The following is a 19,623-nucleotide window of genomic DNA, read 5'->3' on the forward strand; positions in this document are numbered from 1 at the left end:
AATAGATTAACAGTGGTTAACATATTACATAATTGAGGTCAGGGATTTAGCTCAACGGTGTCAGTGTTTGTCTGCCTGGCAAATGCGAGATCGTGAGTTTTATCCCTGGTATCAAAATACACACACACATATATATTCCACGGTTATCTTTAAAGTACTTGCTCACATTACAAGATATAGCCATAAAAAATGATCAAACAGTGAAAGCACAAATCATTCTTTTTGGTGAGCTAACAGTGATTAGTAGTGTAATTATCATGTATATGTATATATAATCTTTTCCTTTGTTTCTTTTCTCCTTTCCCTCATCCCAGTTCTTTTGAGCAACTTCTGTCCATTTCACTTTCACAATATCGGTTGTACATTTTGAATCTTTTAGTTTTTTACATTAGTGAGACAATAAGATATCTGGTTTATTTCACTTATGAGTATGGTCTCAAATTGCATCTATTTACCTATGAAAACCTCTAGTTTACCCTTCATTATAGCTAAATAGTATTCTATTGTATAAAAACACCACATACTTTTTATCCATTCCACAGCTGAAGGGCATTTGGGTTTTTTTCAAGATTTAGCTATTATAAATTGTGCTGTTATAAACATGGGTGCACATATGTAACTGTGATATGATGTTTTCAATTTTTCTGGAAAATACCCAGAAGGATAATTGAACTGCCAATGTTTGAGGGAGCTTTGAAAAATATTTTATTATGATTGTGGATTTATATACTTGTTTTCTATTAGTCTGTTGCTTTACATGTTTTCAAACTATGTTGTTAGATGCATAAAGGCACATGACTGTTAGATGATGTAATTAAAATAATTTATATATAAATTCTGCATTTTGATCCTGATTAATGATATCTTGAATTCTAATAAGCTTAATATTAGTATTGCTATTCCATTTTTCTATTTCATTTTGTTAGCTCTTCCCTATTTCATTGTGTTTAGCTATATCAGTCATAAACATGATTATTTCAGTTTTAACTAGAAGAGTGATAAATTTCTTTGCATGACTATTATACTTTCATTTTGTGTGGTTTAGTTTTCCATTTTAATAAGTTATACCAGGTGTTTAATAACGTTAAGAATGAATGATAATGTTATCAAGATTATTTGGTAGAAAATAACATGTCTATCACAAGCTGATTTAGAAAATCAGGTCATTCGTTATTTCGTATCACAGCAATCCTACATTTGAGCACGCTTCAGAATTGGTTGACTGTTTCAGCGATGTCACACAGGTATTTCTAGCTCTCATCTTGCCCTGCTTATCGGTAACCGCAGCGCAGGCTGGTGAGAGGGGGAGCCCGGAGGTGCACACCGCTGACCCGGCCAAGGCCTGGTGCACGCCGGTGAGAGTGGGAAGGCCACCGGCCCACGATGGTGAGAGGGTCAGTCACCGGCACCTGCCAGTGCGAGGCTGAACTCCACCGCTGCAAAGCGGTGAGAAGGCGAGAAGGGGACGGCAGACACACTGTGGTGAAGGCGGGGTTCACCGTCGCACGCTGGTAGATCGGGAAGGCCCCGGCGCACCCCGTGAGCAGAGGAGAAAGGCCGCCAGCGCACACAGCGACGGGGCAGCCCAGGAAAGCTGGGCGGCACAGGCTGGTGACAGTGGGAAGTGTCCGCATAGGAGTCAGAAGGAGGGATGTGGCAGTAGGGGCTCACCCGGAGGTGGTCAGGAGTGAGGGGAAGCAGGGAGGTCAGCCTGAGAGGCTTCAGAAGGATGATAGGGGAAGCAGGGGTCAAGCAAGAGCAGTCAGGCGGAGCGTTGAGGGATGGGGGGGGTCAGCCGGAGCAGGGTCATTAAGAGGGTTCAGGAAGCAGGGGGTCCACTGGAGAGGGGTCGGGAGGAGGGCTGTCTAAGCAAGAAGTGTCAGCCAGAGAATTGTGAGGAGGAAAGTGAAAGCACGGGAGTGATCCAGACCTTGTCAGCACTTGGGTTGCTGAGACAAAATACCTGACACCTGAAATTAAAGAGGAAATGTTTATTTAGCTCACAGTTTGTGGAGGTTTCAGTTCATCATCAGCTTGCTCCAAGGCAGGGAGTGGTGTGGCACAGAGGCAACAGTTCATGTTGGTGGAAGATACCAAAAGCAACAAGAGCAAGCCTCTTTTTATATGGAGGTTACCTGCTTTAGGGCAGGTATATTATACACTCACAAACCCAATCTCAGCACTAGATGATGAACCAGTTGCAAAGTCTAGATTTAGCTGCCTCAGAAAATGCCCACCATGACAGTGTGAGACGCTAGCTGGACATCCAGACACAAAGCATAACAGTAAGTCACTAAACAACAGAGTCAGAAAATCAACAGCCCTGTGACTGTGACTGACCCTAGGAAGGGTATTTCAGGAGACTCATGTTGAACTCTGAGAGACATCCGCTCAGGTGACCTGGGAGAGAAAGAAGGCAAGAACCCACGGAAAAGGTAGCAGCTGGGTAGTTGGTCAAGCTGGGCTTGAACTTTTAGGCTTCCTGTTTCAGCCTCCTCATACCATACCAGGTCACAGATTTTTTTTTCCTTGTCCTTGTGTGGTATAGAAATCATTGTGCAGTTTAGGCTGGCCTTGAACTGATTTCGTAGCCCAAGCTTGCCTTGAACTCACAATGATCCTGCCTCAGCCTCCCTAGTGTGGGATAACAGGCTTGCACTACCATATCTGGCACAGGTCATTGATTTTAGACCTTTTGTAGAAGCTATCAATGATGTCCAGTCTTTGCATTGTTTCTGACAGGTTGAGCATGGAAGGACTGGAAACTGCCAAGGAGTCTAGCTCCGAGAGTTCAGACGACGACAGTGAAGAAGCACCTGGTACTTCGGGAATGAGCTTCTCTACTCCAAAATGCAGCAGAGATCATATTGAAGTGGCAGCTGAGTATCCCAACAGGGCTCAAAGGGCAAGAGAACTGACACCAGACTCTGAGTCGTCAGAAAAACAACAGGACCCTGTGACTGACCTTAGAAAGTGTATTTCAGAGGACACGTGTGCTGAACTAGGACAGACATCTGTTGAGGAACACAGGCAAGAAGAGATGGTTAGAGGAACAGAGGCGACCTGGGAGAAAAAGAAGGCAGAGCATCAGGAACCCGCAGAAGAGGTAGCAGCTGGGACTGTACTGAATAAGGATAAAGAGACAAAAGAAATGATTGATGGAGAAGGAACTGCCACAGTAGCTCCTGGAGAAGATAGGGGGTCCATCCCTGTTGCAAAAGTAGAGGACACTGCATCAGGAAACAGAGTAAGTGTTACTGTCTTGGTTTACTGTCTAGAAGAAAATCCATATAACTGCCATGATGTCATTGAATGAAAATGTGCTTTTTTTTCCAGTCAGTTTTTTAGTGAAACGATTATTTAATATTAAAGTCAGATGATGAAATTTGTCTCTCTGAAAAGATTGCAAGCTTTGGAATTTATACTGATTTGCCACTAGATGGTGTCTGGAGTTTTATATTTCATCAGTTCCAAGATGCATGCTTTTCATATTGTAGCATCTCTGAAATCAGATGTATATATCATGTGTTATAGTTTAGTTGGTACTGCTTATTCTTTTTTTTTCTTCCAAAGTTTTATCAAAGGTAGGAAAAGAAAGAGGCTCTGCAGATCAGTTTGGGCAGAACAGAGTAAGAGTGAGACAAGAAGTACACCCCTATCGCGAGAGACAAGAAGAGAGAACACAGTGACCAGTGCTGCTTATTCTTACTACATGAGAGTATCTAAAAGGTGGCAATTTAGATTTGATCAAGTGTTTCTATTTCCTGTTGCTAAATTACTGCTTTTCTTCCGTATGTGAGACAGTTTGAATAAAGATTGTTAACTAGATGAGAACATCTTTGCTGTAGAGTAAAAGGACTCAATTGTTTTTTTAATTTATCATGATATCTTAAATACTGCATTCAGTCTGTTACAGTTTATATCTACAACTTAGAGCCTCATGTGTGGAGCTTTGGGAATTGATTGGATCGTATGTTTGTGATCTGTACAGTGGAGTAGTCAGCTGAAGAGTTGATAGCTAACTGTGAAGTTGGGAGGAGGTGGCTCACTGAGGCTGTGGCCTGAAAAGTGGTATCTCCTATCTTTCTCCCTTGATACTGCTCTGCTTCCTGAAGTGGTGCCACAGTGGTGCCTGTACTGCCATGCTGGCTGCCTTGGAGCAAGCTGACTCTGAATTAAAACTTCTGTCAACTGAGAACTAAAATAAACCTCTTCTTTAACTTGCGGGTATCAGGGTTTTTGTTCTAGCAATGAGAAAAAATAACTAAGGCAGTTTTGGGTAGCTTACAGTGGGGTTGTTGCTGTGATAGTACTTGACCACATAGTTCACAAGCCTTTGGAAACGCCTTATAGGAAGAGTTTGGAAAGATTTGGAGATACCAGCTTAGACTTCTGTGACCCCAGCTTGATGGGAGATTCTGGTTGGATGAGCTTAGAAGATAGAATGCTGCGAATAATGCTGGTAAAGATGGAGCTTGGATTTCTGTTGGAAAGAAATGTTACTATCTCCATATTGACTCTGGTAGGGAAAAAAAAAAAGAAATGATATTATAGGGTGGATCCCTAGATTCCAGACTCTTGTGTAGATGAGCAGTGAATTGCAATACACATCTAATGGTAAAAGCAGCTACGTTTATTGAAGACCATGAGAAGATGTACTTATGGCAGGTCTGTGCTGATAAAAACATGTTAGGAACAGAAAAGTGGTGCTGGAATGATAGGAAAATAAAAAGCAGAGCACACATAAATCAGGCATTTGGGTTTTAAAGGAAGTACACTCTAGTCTGGGTGCTTTTTATTGGGTCTTTAGGTGAGATTGGCAAGAAGAATTGACAGTGCTGAGTCATTTCAGAGTCTTTCAATAAGCCTGTGTGTCCCAGAACTCATGCTGATTTAATTATATGTATGAGATGTCCATATATTTATGAACCTTTTATAAGGTTTGGGTGGGAGGTTAGTGAAGGTCAGGCCAGGAGATCTAATATTCATGTGTTCTGGCTGGAAGGAACTTCAGTGATTTTCTGAGTTTTTGTTACTTTATTTTCTACCTATGTTAGAATAGTGGAAGGAGAATTGGCCCCGGGATGTGGCCCCACTCAAGTGAGTGTGGGGGAATGGTCTGCCAACCCCCATTGTGCCGCCTGTATTAGAAGGACTGCATTGGCATTTGGACTCCAAATCATATGTGTTGTGGTCAGGCTGAAAATTTGTATTTGTTCATGTCTAGAGACTTTGCAGGAAACTGAAATGAAGGGCAGAGGTAGCAAAAATTTACAGGCACTTGAATGTTGAGGTGGCATGGCTACTGCTGGGGCTTTCAGCCAGCTTTGAGAATCAAGAGCAAACAGCCCAGCAGAATGATTTACAAAGTTTTGAGTTTGGCCAAAAAGGAAGCTCTGATAAAGTTGGGACCTGCAAACCTGAAGCAGAGGAGAACCTGGTTGCTGAAAAGATTAGCATTAAACAGGTAAGTATTGCTTTGGAACAGAACAATAGAAAAGATGGCCTGAAGGCTTCACACCCTTTTGCAGGCTCAAAATTACAAGAACCAAAGACCTGGCTTTGAGAAGAGCACTTCAGGGTCCCATGTTTCAGGTGACTGCAGCCTAGGGAATGAGATTTGATTCACCAGGATTCAGTTCACTCTGCTGAGGCATCTAGGCACTCAGAGGCCTCTGCCACTACCAGCGAGATGCAGACGCCCTCCGCTGCTGGTCCTGTTGGCGTCCGATGGTGTCGTCCATGCGGTGTTGGTTTTAGTGCGATCAAGGAGGCTTCCGCCTAGATTTCAGAAGGCCTGGCAGCCAGGCCATGTGCCCCTGAGAGGACAGTGTGTGAAGCTGTGAGTGTGGAAGTGGAAGTGCAGGGAAGACCCCAGGATCACTGGAAAAGCCAGGAAGGTGGAATGTCTCAGGAGAGCTACAAGAAGTACACAAAGCTGGCTCAAGAGAAGAGCTTGAGGTGCACTAATAGCAGGGCCCAAGGCCCTGGGTTCACATCTCGCCACTGATTGCCCCTGTCTTGGACATAGGACTATGGGATTGAATGTTTGCTTGCTGAGTTTTAGTCTTGGTTGGTCCTGTTCCTTTCTTTCCCCCTCTTTTTCTGCCTTTTAGAGTAGAAATGTTTATCTTGTACCGCTGTACATTGGGAATGTTTAGCTTTCATTTGTACAGGGCCTCAGAGTGGAGTTTGCCTTAAATCTCAAAGGAGACTTTGTATTTAGACTTTTCAGTTATACTGAAACTGTTAGGAATTTGGCAACATTTTTTTTCTTCAAGTTTTATATATCAACATAACTCATTTTTTAAAAATTTTATTTGAGGGTCTGGGGATTTAGCTCAGCGGCATAAGCGCCTTTCTTGGAAGTGTGCGGTTGTGAGTTCAATCCCTGGTACTGATAAAAACGAAACAGACCAAAAAAAAAATTTTTTTTATTTGAGGGTCTGGGGATTTAGCTCAGCGGCATAAGCGCCTTTCTTGGAAGTGTGCGGTTGTGAGTTCAATCCCTGGTACTGATAAAAACGAAACAGACCAAAAAAAAATTTTTTTTATTTGAGGGTCTGGGGATTTAGCTCAGCGGCATAAGCGCCTGCCTTGCAAGCAGGCAGTCGTGAGTTCGATCCCTGGTACCAATAAAAACGAAAAAGACCAAAAAAAAAAGACCAGACAATGAGGAAGTCAACAATGGCTACCATAATGTGTCTCATTCTCTTCAAACTAGTTGTTCATATTTTCATGTAGATTGAAATTAAACAAAACAGACTAAACTCACTGTGAACAAAGAATAATAGTATAGCTGGATTTCACATCGTGACCCTATGGAATCAGCACTGAGTACCTTAGTGTCTTTACTTTAGAGTAGCTGTTCATTTCATTGTACATTATATTATTGATCCTCATACTTTTTAGAAGTTCTACGTGTGCATGAGTCTCTGCATGTATACCTATCCTTTCTGTATTAGAGGGAAAAACAACCAATGAAGACAAAACACAATAAATTCCTAGAAAAACATTGAGATGAATGAGGCATATGAACAACAATAGCAAAGAGCCCAGAACACTGACAATACAGGCCTTCAAAACAAGGTGGTATGAGCATAACTATGGTTGTTATTTTACATAATAATCTTCAAGAGTTCCTCAGATCGCTATACAATAATAAGCACAATTGTTCCAATCCTATAAATGTTAACTATTTTGTTTCAAGATCTTAGAGTCTATAGCACAATCATCTTAGCTGTCCTGTGTGTTTATATAATTTTAGACATTTTTCTTTTCCCTCCCTTTTTCTTTTTCCTCATTTTCCCTGAGATATTATTTTTTCCCCTTTAAGCAAATGCTTATCTTTTCATGTAATTATTGAGTTTTTTGTATCTTATGTACTCTTGCCATTTCTTATACTAGGGATGCTATACAGTATTTGCACATGTGAATTTGATTATTTTACAAGGATGGTCTTGAGCTGCATCCATTTACTTATAAATATCTCAATGTGATCATTCTTTATAGCAGATTGTTAAAAATACCACATTTTAAAAATTCATTCCTCAAGGGGCTGGGGATTTAGCTCAGTGGCATGGCACCTCCCTTGGAAGCAGGTGGTCATGAGTTCGATCCCTGGTACCGATAAAAAGTTTTAAAAAAATTCATTCCTCAGTTGATGGGTATTTAGGTTATTCCAAGATCTGGCTATTACAAATTGTGCTGCTATAAACCTGGGTGCACATATATCACTGCGGTATGATGTTTTCAGTTCTTCTGGGAATATGCCCAGAAGTAGGATAGCTTGGTCAAATGGGACCTCCAATCTCAGCTTTTTGAGTAATCTCCAGACTAACCTCCATAGTGGTTGTACTAGTCTACACTCCCACCAACAGGGCAGAAGAGTTCCTTTTTCCCAGCCTTGTTATTGGTAGTTTTCTTGATCCTGGCCATTCTTTCTGGAGTGAGATGGAATCTCAGTGCTATTTTAATTTGCATTTTTCTAATGACCAATGATGCTGAACATTTTTTCATGTATTTATTTGCTATTTGTATTTCTTCATCTGAGAACTGTGATGCCCATTTTTGGAATGGGTCTTTGAATTTTGGAGATCTGAATTTTTTAAATAATTTTTTATCTCTTCGAAATAGAAGTCCTTTGTCTGAGGGACCGTTCACTAAGATTTTTTTCCCACTATCTGGGTTTTCTTTAGCTATGCTGGAGATTTCTTTGACATGCAAAAATTGTTTTACTAGGACTCGATCCCAGTTGATGATTCTGTGAAGTATTTTGCGTGGGGTTTGATTCTTGTTCATGAATTCTCTACCTATCCCTATGTCTTCAGGATTTCTACCTACTTTTGTCTTCCAACAAATTTAGTGTTTCTGTTTTAATACTTAGATCTTTGATCCATTTAGACTTTAGTTTAGTACATGGTGATAGGCATGGTCTAGTTTTAGTTTTCGACATATTGGAAAACCAATTTTTCTAGCACCATTTATTGAAAAGACTTACCTTTCTTCCAGTTGACGTGTTGGCCCCCTTTATCAAAGATAAGGTGGCTGAGTGTTGATAGGATTGTCTTCAAAGGATAAAAGATGCTTCCAAAAGTTGAGGAGTATAAGACAAAAGAGGCCTTTATTCCGGGAACTCGGGGAGAGGAGACTGGCGCACTGGCCGCTGGAATCTGGCGCTCTCTCTCTCGGACACGTGGCGTGGGGGAATATAAACAGCCTAAGCTTAGGGCAGTGCCCTAAGGCCATTAGAGATGCACAGGTATTTCATTGGCACACGTTTTGGCGCCAGGGTTACAGGGATGGGGGTATAGGGTTACAGGCAAGTCTATAGGGGCGGGGGAGGCAGCGGCTGCGGCTTTTTCCTGGTTAAAGTGTCCGGTCTGGGCCAGCAACTCTTTCAAGTGTGTTTGTAGTTGTAGTTGTGTCTTCTAATCTATTCCATTGATCTTCAGGTCTGTTTTTATTCCAGTACCATGCTGATTTTATTACAGTAGCTTTGTAGTATAACATCAAGTAAGGGATTGTGATGCCTCCTGCCTTGCCTTTGTTGTTTAGAATAGCCTTTGCTATTCTAGGTCTCTCTGGTTCCAGATGAATTTTAGGAATGATTTCTCTAGATCTGTGAGGTATGCTAGAGGTATTTTGATTGTGACTGCATTAAATCTGTATAACAATTTTGGGAGAATGGCCATTTTCACAGCGTTTGTTCCTCCTATCCATGAACAAGGGATGTCTTTCCATTTTCTTAGATCCTCTTTGATTTCTTTTTCAGGGTATTATGATTTTCCCTGAATAGATCTTTTGTTTCTTTTGTTAGATTAATTCCTAAATTTCATTTTCTTGGGTGCTATTATGAAGGGTGTGGCTCCTCTTATTTCTCTCAGTGGTTTTGTTGTTAGTGTATAGGAATGCCAGTGATTTTTGAGTGTTGACTTTGTATCCAGCTACAATACTGAATTTATTTATTATACCTAGGAGCCTTTCAATGGAGTTTTGGGGATCTTCTATGTAGAGTATCATGTGATCTTCAAATAATGATAATTTAACTTCTTCTATTCCTATCCTTACTCCTTTTATTTTTCTCTCTTGTCTAATTACTTTAGCTAGTATTTCTAGCATTATATTGAATAGGAGTGGTGACAAGGGACATCCTTGTCTTGTTCCTGATTTTAGAGTAAAGGCTTTCAGTTTTTGGCCATTTAATATGATGCTGGCTGTTGGTTTGTCATATATGGCCTTTATCTTATTGAGGTAAGTACCATCTATTCCAATTTTCTGTAAGATTTTTATCATGAATGAGTGTTGGGCCTTATCAAAAGCTTTTTCTGCATCTATAGAAATGATCATGTGGTTCTTATTTTTGGCTCTGTTGATATGGTAGGTTGCATTTATTGATTTGCGTATGTTGAACCATTCCTGTATTCCTGGGCTGAATCCCACTTGGTCGTGGTGTATAATCTTGATGTTTTGCTGAATTCTATTTGCTCAAATTTTATTGAGAATTTTTACTTATATGTTCATTAGGGAGATTGGCCTGTTGTGCTCTTTTTTGGTTGGGTCTTTCTCAGGTTTTGGTATTAGAGTAATGTTTGCTTCCAGGCATGAGTTAGGGAGAATAGTTTCCCTTTCAATTTCATTGAAGAGTTTGAGGAGTGTTGAATTTCTTATAGAATTCTACAGTGAATCCATCTGGACCTGGGCTTTTCTTTGTTGGTAGGGATTTAATTACATTTTCATTTTCATTAATTGAAACTGGGTTATTCAGCAGTTTTACATCTTCTTGACTCAACTTTGGTACTTCATATGTTTCTAGGAATCTGTCCATTTCTTCTGTGTTATCAAGCCTATGAGAGTATGGTTTTCGAAATAGGTATTGATGATTTTCTATATTCACAGGGTCTGTAATGCTTTCACCCTTTTTATTCCTTATTGCATGAATTTGAGTTTGCTCTTTCCATTTTTTAATAAGCTTGGCTAGAGGCTTGTCAATTTTATTTATTCTTTCAAAGAACCAGCTTTTTGATTCCTTGATTCTTTGGATTGTTTTCTTAGTCTCTCTTGCATTGATTTGTGCTCTGACCATCATAATTTTCTCTCTTTTTTTGGCTTTGGGCTTGACTTGCTCTTTTTTTTCTAGATGTTTGAGGCATAGCATCAGGTTGTTTATTTATATTTATTCTGTTTTCCTGATGTGGGAGTTCACTGCAATATATTTCCTCTGAGGACTGCTTTCATTGTATCCCACAGGTTCCAGTGAGATGTATTTGTATTTTCATTTGCCTGCAAATATTGTTTAATTTTTTTTCTTTAATTTCCTCTGTGACCCACTGATTGCTCAGGAGTATATTATTCAATTTCCATGTGTTTGTGGGGTTTTTGCAGTTTCTTTTGTCATTATTTGCTAGTTTTATGATGCTATGATCCGATAACATGCATGGGATAATTTCAGTTCTTTTGCATTTACTTAAGCATGTTCTGTGGACTAGTATATGGTCTGTTTTAGAGAACGTTCCATGTGCTGCTAAGAAGAATATATATTCTGATTTTGTTGGATAGAATACTCTCTGTATATGTCTATCAAGTCCATTTGTTCTTAGGTGTGATTCAGTTCTGTTATTTCTTTGCTGATTTTCTGTCTAGTTGCTCTGTCCCTTCTTGTAAATGGCGTTGTAAGATCTCATGTTACAGGGGCTGGGGATTTAGCTCAGCAGCATAAGCACCTGCCTTGCAAGCAGGGGGTTGTGAGTTTGATCCCCAGTACCAATTTAAAAAAAAAATCTCATGTTACAATTGTGTTATTACTTAGTTGGTTTTTTATTTATGTTAATATTCTGTTCTTTGTCATTGAAGTATCTTATTTCTCCATCCATTTTGTATAGCTGGGTACTCCCAAATTTGGTGCATAAATATTTAAAATTGTTATGTCTTCCTCTTGAATTTTTCCCTTAACTAGTATGTAGTGGCCTTCTTTATTTCTTTGGCTCATTCTTGGTTTGAAGTTCACATTATCTGCAAACAGAACAGCTACCCTTGCTTTTTGGGGGGATCCTGTGCATGAAGTATTGTTTTCTATCCTTTGCCTTTGAGACTATGAGCTTCCTTTTGGGTTAGATGGGTTTCATGTATACAGCATATTGTTGGATGTTGTTTCTTGATCCATTCTGCCAGTCTATTTCTTTTAATTGGTGAATTGAGACCATTTACATTAATGGTTATAACTGTTATATATTGGTTTACTTTTGACACGTTATCTTTGTGCTGTTGATTTGTTACTTTTCTATTTTAATTGTTTGCCTTGCTTAGTGGTTTTTTCCTATATTTGTCTAGAATGTCTTTCACTATTCTTTGCAGGGTTCGTTTGGTGGTCATCAAGTTCTTCAGCTGTTCTTTTTCGTGGAAGTGTCTTATTTCTCTATTTTGAAAGAAAGTTTTTTGGGGTACATCATTCTGGGCTGGAAGTCATTTTCCTTTAGGATCTGAAATACTTCACTCCATGCTCTTTTTGACTTCATTGTTTGTGTTGAGAAGTCTGCTGTGATTTTGATAGGCTTTCCTTTTTGGGTGATCTGTCTCTTGTCTCTAGCAACTTTTAATATTCTGTTCTTATGTTGGATTTCTGCGATGGTGATTATGATATGTCTGGGTGTAGTTTTATTTTGGTTATGGTTATCTGAAGTTCTGTATGCTTCACTGATCTGTATGTCAGTTTCCATTCTCATGTTTGGGAAATTTTCAGCTATTCTGTAAATAGCCTCTTGATATCATTTGTGTTGTCACGTTTTCGTTTATACCTATCAATCTTATGTGGTTTTTCTTTGCACCATCTTACAGTTGTTGATTTGTTATTTCCTGGGTCCTTGTTATTTTTAAAAGATCTTTCCTATTCACTAGCTGCAATCTTGTCTTTGAGGTTTGAAATTCTATCTTTACTTTTGTTGAGGTGGTTTTGCTAACCTTCCATGGAATTTTTAAGTAGAGTATCATGTTGCCTGCAAATAATTTAACTTCTTTTCATATTTTTATTCTTTTTATTTCTACTTCTTGTCTGATTCCTTTGGCTAATATTTCTAGAACTATATTGAATAGGAGTGGTGATATTGGACATCTTGTCTTGTTCCTGATTTTAGAGTGAAAGCTTTCAGTTTTTGTCCATTTAGTACGATGTTGGCTGTTGGTTTGTCATAGATGGTTTTTATTAGATTGAGATAAAGACCATCTATTCCATTTTTTGTATGATTTTTATCATGAATGCATGCTGTACTTTGTCAGAAGCTTTTCTGCATCTATTGAGATGACCATATGCGTTTTTGTCCTTGGCTCTGTTAATATGGCGTCTTTGAACTTAGTTCATGGCCCGGGCTGGCTTTGAACTCTGGCAGTCCTCTTGCATGAGTTTCAGAGTGTGCGATTACAAACGTGTGCCACCAACCGCAGTTTGACACCCAAAATTAAGGGGGGGAAGGTTTATTTATGTGGCTTACATTTAGTATTAGCTGTAGTCCTTAGGTGGTTGATTGCAGGCATGGTAGCCTAGCGGGGCATTGCAGGAAAAACAGCAGATTGCAAATAGCAAGAAAATGACAAATGAGCAGCCTCTTCCTCTCTCTTATGTCTTACCCACACCCTTAATCCTAGAGCCTTTTATTCTAGCATGGTACCATAAATCAACCCCAGGGTCACTCACTTTAGTTCCAGCCAACTCTGAAAAACTTTGCATAAGGCTTTTGGGGCGGGGTACTGTAGACACAGGCCATAATGCATGCTAAGGGCTTTCACACTATGTCTAGCATTATAGTCCAGTTTTTATGTTGCAGGCATACAGTAGCTTTATCTTGACTGAAGTTTTAGTAAAGTGAATAAAGGAACAAAATAAAAGGTGTTGGATATGTCACCACATACCTGTAGTCCTAGCTACTCATTAGGCTAAAGCCTGTAGATTTTAAATGCTTGACCAGCTTGGGCAACGTAGCAAGATCCTGTCTGGAAATAAAAAGGACTAGGGATGTTGTAGCTCAGTGGTAGAGCACATGACACATGCAGCATCTTAGAAATGATAAAAGGTGATTTGATTGACATTGTTAAAAGTGGAAATTTTATTCTTGGTATAATCATCATAACAAACAAGTGTGAGTCTCCAAAGACATTTAGGTGGAATTTGACTATAAATAACAAAGCCAAAGTCTACTTGTAAAATCTAGCCAAAGTTTATTTTTGGTTGTTTTAATAGTCAACAAGAAAGTGAGTTTCTAGAGCTCCGTAATTTGTTTATAATAATTTACTGTGAAGCTGAGTGTCATGGCATACACCTGTAACAAGTACTCTGAGAGGCTAAGACAGGAAGATCCCACGTTAGACCCAGCCCGAGGAACTTAGTGATTGAGTCCGTCTCAAAACATAAGAAAAGGCTTGAAGTTGGCCATAATGGTGCGTGCCTGTAATCCTTGCACTCTGGGGGCTGAGACAGGAGGATTGCTCGGAATTCAGCAGCCTTAGATGTATACTGAGTTCAAGGCCAGCTTGAACCACGCACTGAGATCTTGTCATAAAAGCAAAACAAAACGAGGATTGAAGATGCAGCTCAGTGTGAAGCCTGTGGATTCAGCCCTCAGTACTAATAAAAATGACTGTGAGATAGTTTTAGAAATGTATATGTATGTGTATTTAAATTTTTATTAGTGTATGTATGCAGTACATAATGATTACATTTATAATGGGAAATTGGTACATGTATATAGCACATCTTTAGCTCCCTCTTCCCATTTGAACATTTTCTTCTTGCTTCTCAGTATCTGTCATCCATTTTGGTCCTTATTTGTGCTTTTGCTTTTTCACATAGGAGGAACAGTACATTGCTTAAACTAGTGTTTCTGATTTATTTTGCTTAAGAGTATGGTCTCAAAGTGCACCCATTTACCTAGAAATGTCTCAAGATTATCCTTCTTTATGGCAGAGTAGTACTCTACTATATATATAAAAAACCAGCACATCTGTAACCATTCATCAGTTGATGAACATTTGGACTGTTTCCAAGATTTAGCTCTTCCTAACTGAGCCATTATTAAACGTGGCTGTGCATACATCACTGTGGTACAACACTTTTTAACTCTTTTGAGAAGATTCCAAGAAGGGGAATAGCTGGGTCAAAAGAAACTTCTAGTTTTAATTTTTTGAGGAATTGCCATACTGATTTCCATATTGGTCGTATCAGTTGATACTCACACCAAGAGCTGAGAAAAGTTCCTTTTTCCCCACAGCCCTGCCAGCATTTTTTAAATTGATTTCTTGATGATAGCCAATCTTTCTGGAGAATGATGGAATCTCAGTGTTGTTTTAATTGCATTTCTTGAGTAACCAGTGATACTGAACATTTTTATATGTATTTGTTTGCTGTTTGTACTTTTTCATCCAAGAAATGTCTTATTTCAATTTTGGACCTGGCCTTTACGTTTGGGGAAGAGTCTGATTTTTCTTTATATGTTCTAGATATAATTGTTGAGGAATAACTTGCTAAAATTTTTTCCCATACTGTGGGTTGCTTCTTAATATGATGAGATCACACTTACTGATTCTTTATAATATTTCTTGTGCAATCAGGGTTTTGTTCATAAAGTATTTGTCTACACCCGTGTCTTGAATTTTACCTATTTTCTTTTTCAGCTGATTGTGTTTCATTTATTTGTTTATTTGTTTGTTTGTTTTATTGAGATGGGGTCTTGCTGTGTAATTCAGTCTGGCCTTAAACTCACTATGTAACCCAGACTAGCCAGTGATTGCCCTGCCTGTCTCTTGAATGCTGGAATTAGAGGTGTGTGCCACCACATTTGGTTTAGTATTTCTGTTTCAATATTTAGATTTTTGGCTTTTTTTTTTTGAACCAGGGATCGAACTCATGACCTTGTGCTTGCCAGACAGGCACTTGTGCCACTGAGCTATATCCTCTGTCCAATACTTAGATTTTTGATCCATTTCAATTTTAGTTTAGTATGTGGTGAAAGATAAGGATCTATTTTTAATCTTTGGGATATGGAAAGCCAGTTTTCCCAGTGGCATTTTTTAGAGGCTATCTTTATTCCAGTAAAGGTGTATAGCCTCTGTCAAAGATAAGATAGCTAAGTGTATTTGGAATTGTTTCTGCATCTTTGTTCCATTGATCCTTGGACCTAAATTTGGTTATTACATCTAGGAGTCTTTTGGTGAAGTGTTTGAGGTCTTTTATGTAAAGCATCATGTCATCTGCAAATAATAATTTAAATTTTTCCTTTTCCATTCTTATTTCTTTGATTTCTTTCTCTTGTCTATTGCTCTGGTTGTTTCCAGAAGCATACTGAACAGAAGTGGTGATAGCATCTTTGTCTTCTTACTGATTTTTAGAGTGAAAGCTGTCAGTTTTGACCATGATGTTGGCTGTTGGTTTGTCACAGATGATTTTATCAGATGGAGATAAAGACTATCTAGTCCTATTTTCTTTAGTATTTTTTTTATCATGAATGGGTGTCAAATGCTTTTTCTGCATCTATTGAGGTGATCATATGGTTTTTATCATTGGTTGATCATATTGATTCTGTTAATGTATATTATATTTATTTGTGTATATTGAACCATCCCTATATCCCTTGAATGAACTCAACTTGGTCATGGTATATAATCTTTTTTTTTTTTTGTCTTTTTTTCCTTTTTATCGGTACTGGGGATCGAACTCATGACTGCCTGCTTCCAAGGCAGGTGCTTATGCCACTGAACTAAATCCCCAGCCCCATGGTATATAATCTTAATGACTTGATGCATTTTGTTTGCCAGTATCTTACTGAGGATTTTTTACATCTGTGTTTGTTAAGGAGATTGGCCTGTAGTTTTCTTTTTTGGTTACATCCTTCTCTGGGTTTGGTATCTGGGTAATATTTGCATCCAGGAATGACTTTGGGAGTATTGCTTCCCTTTCAACTTCATTAAAGAATTTAACACGTAGTGGTATTAGATCCTCTCTAAATTCCTTATAGAATTCAGCAGTCAATCCATCAGGGTCTAGATTTTTTCATCATTGTTGTCGGTAGTTTTTAATTATAGTGGGCCCTTGACTTATAAGCTCAATTTGTTTGTGAAGGCTAGTTTTAACTCAAGTTGGTTGTCATTTGAGACTATTTTTCCCCATTAAAAATAAATGGAAATACCCATAATGCGCTGCAAACCTCCCAAACCACCCTTTAAACCTTTTCATAATAAAAAATGGGTTCTGTAATGTGCATAATTTACCAGAAAAACCAATAATTTTCCTAATGTGTTCACCAAAAAAGTTATAAAGTGTGCCTAGTTTACCAGAAACAATAGTTTCATGCTGTACTCACCATTCAGATTGACATCTTGGCTTGCAGGAGGGGATGATGAAATGGAAGGTGGTTATTGTTTGGAAGGAAAGTCCCCTTCCATAAAAAACATCAGGAATTGGGCTTTCTGGTGTTCTTTATATCCTTGGGAGAGTCTGTAGCCCACTAGAATCTGCTTCTGGCTCATTAGATCTCAACATTTTCAGAACTAAAAACTGTTCTGTAAAATGACAACATTGTCATTCTGTAAGTGAGAACAACAGTTGGCTTTTTGTCGTCTCAGTTTGCTCTCCAATTGTTTGTTTTTAGGATTTTCTTTATTTCAGAAGGAAAACTTAAGAAGTTTTTAGTATTAGGTACAAGGAACTCAACTGAGGGCCATAGGAATTCTCCAGCCAGTTCTTCCAAATCTCATGGGTGAGCAGGAGCATTGTCCATGATGAGGACAGCCTTGAATGGTAAGCCTTGTCTTCTAGATGTTTCTGAGCAGTAAGACAGAAAGCCTTCCTGATCCACTCAAGAATAAGTACTGTTGTTACTCAGACTTTTGTGTTAAATCACCACATGACCCCTATCCTATTCTTCATGACTTTCTGTTTTCTGACCATTCTAGGAGTCTCAGTGATGAACTAAGAGACCACTACCCCCATTGACACGTAACAGTAAGGCTAGCCTAGCCTTTGTAGGCTTGTGGCCTGACCTTTTCTTCTTTTCTTGGGCAATGTATATTCTCCTGAGCATTTTCTTCCAGAAAAGGCATTTTATCACAGATGAAAACTGAAAATTTATTTATTTATGTATTTTTTGGTAGTACTCGGGAGTGACCTCAGGGCCTTGTTCATGCAAGGCAAGCACTCTACCACTGAGGGTCATCTCTAGCCCCTCACAGTTGAAAATTTGATGAGAGAAAAAGGTATTTCTCTGTGTCATTGTCTTCAGGTGGTGTGTGTAGTTTTCAGCAGCTGTTTTATCAGTGTGTTTCTAGTAGTGTCTCTTTCAGAACTTACCTTTTCTGTTTCTGCTAGATAAAATGAGGTCGACAGGGCCCAGATCAGTGGTGGATGATCTCAGCACACTTGCAGGAGGATTAGGGCGGGGTGCTGAGTCTGTTGTGGGGTTTGGGTCTGAGTTACTCAGCCTACAACACACTGAGTATCTCTTGGCAGCCTAACCTTGGCTTTCTGACCTCAGATGCCTCCCAAGTTTGTGCCTTACTCAGTCACGGGGGCCCTGAGAGGAAGCCAACCCTCACTCTTCAGTCCTGGTTTCGGCTGAATGCTCCCTAAAATAGTGTCTGGCTAAGCAGACACTTGGACTAGAGTCCCTCTCCAGCAGCTGTGGCTCATAGCATCTACTGTTCTGTTCCACTGGTGTGTTTATCCATGGAGGCCTGTGTGCTCTCCTGCCACGGTGGCTTCTAGATTCTCCGACCTGTATCTGTCATGCTGTGAGCTGGGGGTCAGGGAGAAAGTGCAGTTTATGCCTCCTTTTTTTGAATTAATGTCTGTCTCTTCTCATTCCCTGTTGGCTCCAGTTCTCCCTCGAACTCTTGCTATGTCTCTTGGCTCTACCTGCCTCAGTTTCTTCCTCAAGTTGTTATTTCCAGTGGCGATTCTGAGTCTCACAGGCTAACACCCACTACTCGTTTATTGCTCCACCATCTTCCCAGAAGCCCTCTGAAAAATACATTTAAAATACCATTTAATTCTTTGCAGCATATTAGAAATATTTTATTTTGTGTTAAAGTCTGTAAAACTACTACGTGGATAGAGCAGTTGTAAATCTATTGTATGTATTTGAATTTGTTGAATTATGTAAGTGGTATCTGATAATTGGACTTGTTCAATTATAGAATAGAAAATTCTGCGATTGTGGAATTAAGAGAGTAAAAGGCAGGGGTAACTTACTAAGCTTATTTGTTTTTTCTATTTTGGTTTTGTTTTTTTTCTTTAGAGACAAGGTCAAATTATATATTCCAGGCTGACTTTGAACTTAACATGTAGCCCAGACTGGCCGTGAACTTGTGGATCCTTTGCCTCAGTTTCCCCAGAACTGGAATTACAGGCATGTGCTACCATGCCCTGCTAAAATTAAAGTTTTGTGTTCCTGCTGTTTTCTGTGGTAGTAGTGTTGGGGTAGGCTGGGTATATTTTACTGTTTAGATTTTTTACCGGAAAAATCAGAAAATGAAAAAGTACTGATAAGAACTTGTCCTGGCTGGAGATGTGACCTCAGGGTAGAATGTGTGCCTAGCATCCTTGGTGGGTTGGGTTTGATCTCCTGCACTGCCCCAGCCCATCCAGTTTGGAATCTTACACTTAAATGTTTGAAGAAAGATAGGCAAATATCGAAATATATTCTGTTGAAAAATAGAATGTATTCAGCAGTTGAACAAAGTCTTAATTCAGAAGAAGGATCATGTTTTAAGTCTCTTCTGCCTTTCTTCCTCAGGGCCTTACTGAGGACGGTCTGGATCTGCTGGCGTTCAGCTCTGCAGCTGACCTGGAGCTGCTGGGCTTGGAGAAGCTGAAGTGTGCGCTGCAGGCCCTGGGCCTGAAGTGTGGAGGCACGCTGCAGGAGCGCGCAGCCAGGCTCTTTTCCGTCAGGGGACTGGCCAGGGAGCAGATGAAGCCGGTGCTATTTGCCAAGCCTGTAAAAGGGAAGAAGAAATGAATTCTGTATAGATTCTTACTTGTAACCTGTCTCATATGGACTCATGACCAGTATTACCATTAATATTAAAGTCTCATATTTAATAACCCAATTCTAGCTGTCTTCTTTGTCATTTATAGAATTGATA

General features: G+C 39.4%; 1 protein-coding gene across 1 annotated transcript; it reads left to right on the forward strand.

The window, feature by feature from the left end:
- Positions 1-2,698: 2,698 nt before the first annotated feature.
- On the forward strand, positions 2,699-19,587 carry LOC100722675 (splicing regulator SDE2-like). Its single transcript, XM_003462398.4, has 2 exons — positions 2,699-3,247; positions 19,275-19,587. The coding sequence occupies exons 1-2, from the start codon at positions 2,711-2,713 to the stop codon at positions 19,494-19,496; spliced, it is 759 nt and encodes a 252-aa protein (XP_003462446.2). The 5' UTR covers positions 2,699-2,710; the 3' UTR covers positions 19,497-19,587.
- The last annotated feature ends 36 nt before the right edge of the window (positions 19,588-19,623 follow it).

The sequence above is a fragment of the Cavia porcellus genome, unplaced genomic scaffold (assembly GCF_034190915.1).
Source record: "Cavia porcellus strain 051 isolate PalLab524CR breed Dunkin Hartley unplaced genomic scaffold, mCavPor4.1 scaffold_28, whole genome shotgun sequence".
Taxonomy (NCBI): Eukaryota; Metazoa; Chordata; class Mammalia; order Rodentia; family Caviidae; genus Cavia; species Cavia porcellus.